Here is an 8,872-nt window from a genome sequence, read left to right on the forward strand (position 1 = left end):
GGCGTCATTAAAGTTTTGGGTGCGCGTTAAGGAACCAAAGAGGCCGCCACGCACTGAATCCCCGCCGTTCGATTTTGGGGGTGGTCTCGGGGGGATCCGATCGCGGCTTGGCGTAATACCGAGAATGCCCTCGGTTGCGCGCTGGAATTGCAGCGTTGCCACTGGAGGTGGAGGTGGAGGAGGAGGAGGAGGAGGAGGAGACTTGCGGAGAGAGGGAGGGATCGAGTGCTGCGCGGAGAGAGAGAGAGAGAGGAAGTTTCCGGGGCGGTTCCTCTCTCCTCTCCTCTTATCCCCTTGGCTTACTCGTGTGGTGGCTTCGCGCTTACCGCCACGTGTCCGGAGACCGACACTAGCGAGGCTTATGCAGGAAAGAGGAGCCAAAAAAAAAAAAAAAAAGGAGAGAGAAATTGGGAATTGTGGAGATTTCGGGGACGTAAAGAGGTGACGTGGAGCAACCCGAATCCGACGCTACGCTAGGAAAATGGGATTTTCCGCGGGAAGAGAGACAAAAGAAATTTCTTGTTTGGACAAAGCACGTTGGTTTGGTGGGGCCCGATGTCATTGGTTTTTCTTTTATTTTGAAGGCATTTTGAAGACATCCGTTGGGCACAACTCGTGATAGCCCGTAGCAAAATTTCGCACACGAAAGATCGAAATTTCATCGGAACCTCGCCGAGGTCTCGGAGAAAGTAGAGGGCCGAGGTAGTCTTTGCACTTCCCTCGTTATGGCTCGTAGTAAAATTTTCGCTGGCAAGTGATCGGAATTTAATCGGGACCTCGTCGAGTTCTTGCTCAATTAGTTAACCTTCGCATATTTAGGAAAGGGTGATTGGAACGAAAAGCAAACGAACTAACTAGCCGTAAGAAAAACGAAAAAAAGAGGGAGAAAAAGAGTTCAAAACGACCGGTTATAATATGGCTTGGATGTGAAAGAAATGCAATACAATATATATCCTTTGATTTATTCAGAAGTAGAAAAAAAATTATTTGTTAGTACATAAATCCCTCCTAAATTACACGTAAACTTGACTTTATCGATCCCTTCTTGAGTTATTCTAATCCCCTCAAATATTTTTGCCTACACCCAAATATTTTTACAATTATTTCTCTTTCACTCCAAATCCTTCTTACCAACCCATGCATTGAATTGGAAAGATTCCTTTTTTGTTTTTTGTTTTTTCTGGTCCAAGAATTGGAAAGATTCCTTAGTGCCCAAGGACTTGGAAAAGTCTTTGTGCTTATCGTCTTGTCCCGGATTAGAGATCGACAGGGATTTCAACACGGACAGCCTTAATTTTGCAATCTGAACTGGCCCTTTAGAAATCTGACAAGTTAGAATTTAAGGGTTTGTGATTTTTTCTTATTCTCTCTCTTACTCTTCCGATGATTTTATCACAACGGTGATAAGTTAAGTGATCCAAAAATTAAAATCAAGTCTTCTTGTTATACTTCTGTTATGTAATTTGAATCTCGTCCGTTACGGTTAAAATGACGACATGGTGATGTACGAGGCTAGTCAGATTCTCGTGATTCGTGTATCGAGAGTTTGAAAGGATTAAAATGAAACCATCCAAAAAGGGGAAACCAACTTGGTTGGAAAAGGTGGAAGAAAGAATAGGTTGGATGTCCAATTTGGACTCGCTACGAATGGGCAATAAAGCGAGATCAGTGGCCACTTTGTCTTTGCGTGGATATGTCCTTCGTCACATGCTTTCGTCCAAAAGGGAAATTCCTTTCCCATTGTTTGTATGGACGAGGGTTTCCTTTCTAACTTGTTTTATTCAGCTGTTCTTCAAGTTGTTTCCACACTCGTAATTTGAGATTGTCCACAAAAATCCGTTTATGTATATGTTGCTACCGGCATTGAGCTGACATGTTGGAGGGCGGCACGGGGTCGCCCGGATCCGTGGAAGAACCCCATCGGACCCATTAACCCGATAGAAAAACCCTTCTCTGTTCAAAGAATTTCGACGATAATCCTCTAGACCCGTGAGGCCGACGGGGAACTTCCTACGTAAATCGTAACCCGACGGGGCAATACCATGGTCAATAGCCCAGGAAAGCTTCCAAGTCACCTATTTAGCTTGAGCTACACTAAATTTCTCCTTATGCACTTATTGACTTAAGTAAGAACGCAGAAAAATTTGAAGTCGTTTATCTCTGTGCGCCAACTTACGCATCTAAAAGTATCGATCTTTAAATGTTTCGCATACGAAAAATTTTACATAAAATTAATCTTTTGATTATTTGTTCACTATAATTAAGCAAAGAAAATTCGAACAACTCGTCACGCGACATCAAGTTGAATGTGTTTACAACTTATTTATACTCAATAGATATCTATATCCCTCTTTTTGTTTTCTCTCATTCTCACTCGATCCCACGCTTAGTAAACTCCGCACTCTTACCTCGGTTTGGGCATGAGTTTTCTTAAATTTGATTCAATATGAAAGTGCTTTTATAAATATGGATCGAGTGGGGTGTGAATTGGATCGGACATGTGTTACTAGATTTTTATCGCGTGAAAATGGGTCAGAACGGATTAAATGGATCTATTTAGGTCGAACCATTTTCGTTCGGACTCAACCTACCGGCTCAATAGGTCTACTCATAAGTATGTCAAGAGATATGGTGTGATGTGGATCTTAACAAATCATATCCAGTCGACAACTCATTATTAAGTTTTTCAGCAAACGTGAGTTCGACTGAATTTCGTTTTCGCAACTTGCTTTTTTTAAGTATAATTCCTTGTTGAATTGAGAAATGGATTTGATTGTCCACCCTCATAATAAACCCGCCTCCGACAAAAAGTAGAATATTTGATTAAAAAAAGGGAGATCCTTTTGAACAACTCGTTATAATAAAAAAGCCTTATATCTTAAAAAGAGATATATATCTGGAAATTTATTCATCAAGATGATGATAAAATACAAGGATATTACACTGAACAATATGCACCTGTTACGCAACCAGCTAATTTCGTTCTCTACCTCGACCCAAAAAAAAAAGGTTCGTTCCCTGCCATTAATGAAGTCTTTCTATAAAATATCAACCCTATTTCTATAGTAGAGAGTAGCATTCATAAACACAAAGAAATAAGAGAGAGCATTTGGGGGAAGCGGCCGGCTGTTAACAGATTGGTCATAAGATGAAATCTCGTTGATCATTGCGATTTTCCAGATCAAAGCCATATCATATAAGGTGAAATTTAAGTTCTGATGTGTGGATACAAAAGAATTTCCAGATTAGCTCACACAAGGAGAAAATTGTTGAGCTTCAACGAAGGAATTATGTCAAGGAAGTTCCACATCGGAGATCTAGAACAGTAAATGTATACTCCCCACCCGAACCGAAGACATTGGACTGCCGCTGCGTATCGCGACAAAGATCTACAAAGATAGTCTCTATATGCAAAAATATAAGTATGATTGATGCAGTCCCAGTATGACTACCGAAATAATAGGATAGGGAGAATGACTTCACGCGGACACAAATAGAAATTTCAGTTCTGCGTAACCTCTCGGGAGAATGGATGTAGCTCTGTCGATAGACGTCGGAATGACCTGATTCCAACGCCAATCTTTCGAGGACTCATAGATCTACAACTTTCATATTTTCGATTTTCTGAGATAAGGATCGTAGAAGTGTCGACGGGGGTTTGAAGTGGACGGTTTGTGAATGAACATAATAAGAAAAGGATAGGAACTTCAATGGTTGCTCTTCCAAGCCTCCAAAGAAGTTGATAGGACATCAATTCTTCTAGATTAATACCTGCAACTCTTCAAGGATGCAGACTTTGAAAAGCTTCGACTCTTCTAGGACGAGCTGAAAACTTTTCTAGATTTTCAAGTGTGTGAACTCTTTAAGATTCAAGGAAATGCACCGAGCAATTTTCATTTATCAAATTCATCTATCTTAGAGTGGAGAATTTTCCTCGTTATACAGAGGGAATCAAACTTTGAAAACAAACGAATAACAAAGGCATCAAGACTAGAGGAACATAGGGACTCCTGAATAAGAAAGACATATGGGAAGTAGATAGTAATAAAAGTCCTAGTAACTAGAGAACGTATTAAAACAACTACAAACCCGAAATGCATTTAAATACTTGGAGACTTGTACTTTGACTCTTTAGCCTTGTGAATCTTCTTCCAAAATTGGTGCAAAAGTCTGGTCCAACAAATAACCACCATAAGAATTCACCAAATAACCAAGGCAATGACTCGTATTAGCACTACAAGACTTGCACTTGATGCGAGGCTCGTCGAGTTTCAATGCGGGCTGATCTTCTTGGTTTATAGTGCTTTTCAATGCGGGCGGCATCAATGCCTAAAGCCGGGGTTGCCGAATCCAATGAAATTATTACCAACGTCTACAAGCTCGATGTTGAGAAATTAATAGTTATATCTAGAGTTATTTTTGCTTTAAACTTACAGTAGTTTTTCAAATTATGGGGCATGCATTTTGACTCTATTAACTCTCAAACAGTTGAAGATTTCACATCACGTAAAATATTTCATTTATGATTTTTCATAATTTGGCTTGATTCTGCGTAATTTTTCAAGAACAATAGGGAAAATTTCAAAAAAGGGCCCGAAGTGCTCTCGTTTTCTCAAATAAGGGTCTGAAGTGAACTTTGTTTCAAATAAGAGTGCGAAGTGCTCAAATTGTTTCAAAAGAGGGCCTAACTGGGGGCATTTTTGTCTTTTATATTTTTGTTATTTCTTTAATGTTTTTCTTTATACCTTTTCTTTTTCTCCTCCCCTCCCTCCTGTTCATCATCTTCCCCACGCAATTCTCTGGAGTTCTCCCTATGAACCAACCAACCCAACCCCTTCTTCTGGTGATCGAAGAGCGTGAACTTTATCACCTCCCTCGGTGGCTCCAGGGCTTCCATCGTCGCATTCTTCCCGACATTCTTGTCCACCAGCTTAAAAATCTCATCCACACACCTCACCTCCTTTTGACCCTTCTTCTCCTTCACCACGACCGCCTCCGACAAGGCAAACGAAGCACCCACGTCCAAAATGAGCACTAACCCGCCTCGTGAAATAGCCGACTTAACGAGGTCGAAGGCCTCGACCCTCGCAAAAATGTGAACTTGGCAGGGTATCCTGAACTTGCTACCGCAGTTGCGAGTGTGGGGCAAGGACAGCGGCGATGTCGCACTCGATGTGGCCGACCTGGATGGTCCTGGTGTTGAGGACCCAGATGGCGGATTGTGTTCTCGTCGTAGGGATTCAAAGGTTCGCGGACAAGGCCCACCATCTAGCGGCCGCTGATGGTGCCGGAATAGTGGCGGAGCCCGACTTTGTTGGCGATGATGAAGTCGAGGAGGTAAGCTTCGGAGGTGGATGCTTGAGAGGAAGAAGAAGAAGACTGAGAGACTTGCGAAGACATGGGGTCGTCATCTGCTTCACAGAATTGCCAGTCAACGGCCTGGAGGGCGTTGCCGACGAGGTCCGCCACGGCTAGAGAGAGAAAGAGGCTTGAAGGTTTCTTTCTTTTGAAATTAAAGGTTTTGAATTCGTGACTTATATTTTTTTACCATTGGGCGGAGGATGGTTGATTGAGGGATGAAACCGGTCGGATCGTCGTCGCGGATTTGTGAGGAAGAAGCTTCAAGGGTTCGCTTCTGGGTAGGGCGGAAGTAGAGGTAGAGAGAGAGGGTGTTGAATAGAGAGAGGGCGACTACCACTTTAGCTTCTTCCAGTCATGGCTTCTTTCCCTCTTTATGTGGAGTCTGCATGAATTCAACGGCCGGATCGATCAGTTGTGGGGAAGATGATGAACAGGAGGGAGGGGAGGAGAAAAAAGAAAAGGTAAAAAGAAAAACATTAAAATAATAATAAAAACGTAAAAGTCAAAAACGCCCTTCGATTAGGCTCTCTTTTGAAATAATTTGAGCATTTTAGGCCCTTAATTGAAACAAAGTTCACTTCAGGCCCTTATTTGAGAAAACGATGACACTTCGGGCCCTTTTTTGAAGTTTTCCCAGAACAATATCATAGAAAAAACAAACTTTCTAGAAAATAGGAGGAACTATGTGAGCTCCCGCTAATTCATTTTTTGAGAAGGTAAAACTTTCGAAGTACCTATCACATCGCCACGAATAAACCCTACATACACTGTGGAATGAAAAAAATTCATAAGAAAACATCTTATAAAAATTAATCAAAAGTTGTGACATAAAAAGTATTGTATGTTAAATCAAATATGGATTTTTTAAAAGAATTTCAGGTATTTTCTCTTGGGTCAAAAAAGAATTTTAGGTAATTCTTTTTTATAATCATAATTTTAGGTAATTCAACAAGTCAAAAAATAAATATAAAAATTTTCGGCCCCACTTCTTCACCTCTCCCACTCCCAGTCTTTCCCCTGAAAGCGAGTGAAAGAAGAACGAAAGAAGCGAAGCTGAATCGGAACCTGCTCGTCTCGCTCCGAAGCTCGCGGCGAGATCCTACGATCGCCGCCTTCCTCCGATGGCCGCCATCTACAGCCTCTTCATCATCAACAAATCCGGAGGCTTGATCTTCTACAAGGTATCTCTACCCTCCTCCTCCTCCTCCTCCTCCGCCTCCGACGACGAACCATCGCAATCCGCACGACCCGCTCGTATCTCAATGATCGATTGAGTGGTCATTTGACGTTATCGCTGAAGGCCGCCTTTCGAATCTTTCGTGTTTAGGATTACGGATCTGCGGGGAGGATGGACACGAACGACAGCTTGAGAGTGGCGAGCCTGTGGCACTCGATGCACGCCATCTCTCAGCAGCTGTCCCCGACCGTCGGATGCTCCGGGATCGAGCTCCTGGAGGCCGACGCGTTCGACCTCCACTGCTTCCAGTCCCTTACTGGTGAGGATTTTGTGTTGTTGTCGTTTTTTTTTTTTTTTTTTTTTTGTTGGTGCTCATTTTGTTGTGTTGGTTATATGGTTGGTTGATCTAGTAAGGGAAATGTAACATAGTTGTCCGTTAATTGAAGGTTGTTTCTGCAAACGCTGGAATAACAAGTGGTGTGAACCTTTTCTTTCTGTATGAAGAATTGCTAGTTGTTGTAGTTCCAATAGGGAGGTAGACGGCATGTTCACTGTCCGGACTTGAACTGGTAATTATTCGATGTCGCGTCGCAACATCGTAAATTCACGGATGCACTTTTTGTTATAGAAAATTGAGTAGGAATTAGTTGCAATATGCAGATTTGCCGATGCGAGATCTTCTTCTGATGCACTTTTAGTTATAGAAAATTGAGTAGGACTTGGTTGCAATATGCAGATTTGCCAATGCGAGATCTTCTTCTGGTGTCCTATCATTGTCCTCTCTGGATCATTTTGTTTTTAACCTGCAAGGCTCGTTGTACAGAGGTTTGCTTGTAATTGTGTGCGCCAAAAAAAAAGTAGAAATAAAACAAGGACGGTGAGACGTCGCTCTATATAAAAATGTGTCAGATTCTACATCTATGTAGTTGGGCACACATTATTGTCAACTAATTGTGATTCCTTTTTCTGCCCAGTTGACCTTTTGTGCTATTTTAGATTATTCGATGAACACGATCGAATGCTAGACAAGAAGTTGTTGCTTTGATAGGACCAAGTTTTAAAATAAGCTGGCTTTTCTGGAGTACATTATCACTAGTTTCCTGTCCCAGTTGTCAGTTTTACTTTTAACCCTTGCAATAAGTTATGGTAAAATAGGCACATTCTAGATTCTTTTAATGATGTTGGCATCTTGGATTGTTGGGGACTACACTTGTCTAGTAACTTAATCATATCTTAAAGCTTGAGGAGTTGTGGAAATTGACAGGCCTTGCAAGGAGGTGGATCTGTACTATTTCTGTTACCTTCATTTAGCATTTAACAGTCGGTAGCATTTTCTCTACCCTTTGGGATGCGTTGCTTGGGTCAGACACATTATGGACCTTGCACTGCCGTTGAAATTGAATTTTTGCATGTAAATGTTTGTGCATTTGAAAGCAAAAATGACATGTGGTTTCTGTTGTTGAACTCTCACATGAACTGAGCTCCCATTTTTTCTACTGAAGTTAATATCGTAAGAATGTTTCCCTTTCAGGATATGAGTTTTTCTTACGATCCTTTGATGCTTGCAACAAAAAGGAAAATGCTGCAAGTTTTTGAATGTTAGATGCCAATTGGCTGAGTAGAAGTTTGGTTGTCTTCTGAACCATCAAATGGAAGGCAAGATCTGCGTTTCACATCCATCGTTTAGGATTGGTCCATCAACTTTAGGATAGATTAGAGTGGGCTAATGTATCCCCTTTTGTTCCTTCCTATTAATTGTTGTTGACGGCCAATGAGTGCCCTCTTTGTTCCTTGTGGTATAGGTATTAACAAGTGCAAGCTAAGGTGTTTTTTCTCATGACTGACGAAAAACAGGTGTCCTGTGGTGCAAATCTGTAAACTGTTTGACACAAGTGCTGCATCTGTTGTGCTTGTGCAGGGACAAAATTTTTTGTCGTCTGTGAGCCCGGAACTCAGCATATGGAGGCTCTGTTAAAAGTCATCTACGAGCTATACACAGACTATGTTCTGAAGAACCCGTTTTATGAGATGGAGATGCCAATTCGGTGTGAGCTCTTTGATCTCAACCTGTCACAGGCACTGCAGAAAGATCGCGTAGCATTGTTGGGACGATAGTGTGCTTAGTTTTTCCTTTTTTGGCTGAAAAAGATAGCGTGCTTAGTTCATAATTGATCTCATTCTTCTTGAATGAAATTCTTCCGTAAGCATTGTGGTTAGCTTGATGAGAAGCATGCCTTCTTTTTTTGTTGTTTTTTTCTGGTCGAATGAAGCATGCCTTCTTCTTAGCAAGAAATCTTCCTAACTAATTACGTTGGCGTTGGCGAGGACGAGTAA

The 8,872-nt window shown here is 41.6% G+C and overlaps 1 protein-coding gene and 1 pseudogene across 1 annotated transcript; one reads left to right on the forward strand and one right to left on the reverse strand.

Annotated features, from left to right (window-relative positions):
- Positions 1-3,990: 3,990 nt before the first annotated feature.
- On the reverse strand, positions 3,991-5,400 carry LOC115747734 (annotated as a pseudogene).
- A 966-nt stretch (positions 5,401-6,366) lies between these two features.
- LOC115747830 (trafficking protein particle complex subunit 4) lies at positions 6,367-8,754 on the forward strand. The gene is made up of 3 exons (XM_030684139.2): positions 6,367-6,542; positions 6,689-6,857; positions 8,457-8,754. Exons 1-3 carry the CDS (start codon positions 6,483-6,485, stop codon positions 8,651-8,653), a joined length of 426 nt encoding a protein of 141 aa, XP_030539999.1. The 5' UTR covers positions 6,367-6,482; the 3' UTR covers positions 8,654-8,754.
- The last annotated feature ends 118 nt before the right edge of the window (positions 8,755-8,872 follow it).

This window comes from Rhodamnia argentea, chromosome 1 (genome assembly GCF_020921035.1).
Source record: "Rhodamnia argentea isolate NSW1041297 chromosome 1, ASM2092103v1, whole genome shotgun sequence".
In the NCBI taxonomy this organism is placed as follows: Eukaryota; Viridiplantae; Streptophyta; class Magnoliopsida; order Myrtales; family Myrtaceae; genus Rhodamnia; species Rhodamnia argentea.

Coding starts and splice junctions, on each gene's coding strand:
- LOC115747830 (XM_030684139.2), top strand. CDS start 6,483: ATGGCCGCCATCTACAGCCTCTTCATCATCAACAAATCCGGAGGCTTG. Junction 6,543..6,688: donor GAGGCTTGATCTTCTACAAG/GTATCTCTACCC, acceptor TTTCGTGTTTAG/GATTACGGATCTGCGGGGAG. Junction 6,858..8,456: donor CTGCTTCCAGTCCCTTACTG/GTGAGGATTTTG, acceptor GTGCTTGTGCAG/GGACAAAATTTTTTGTCGTC.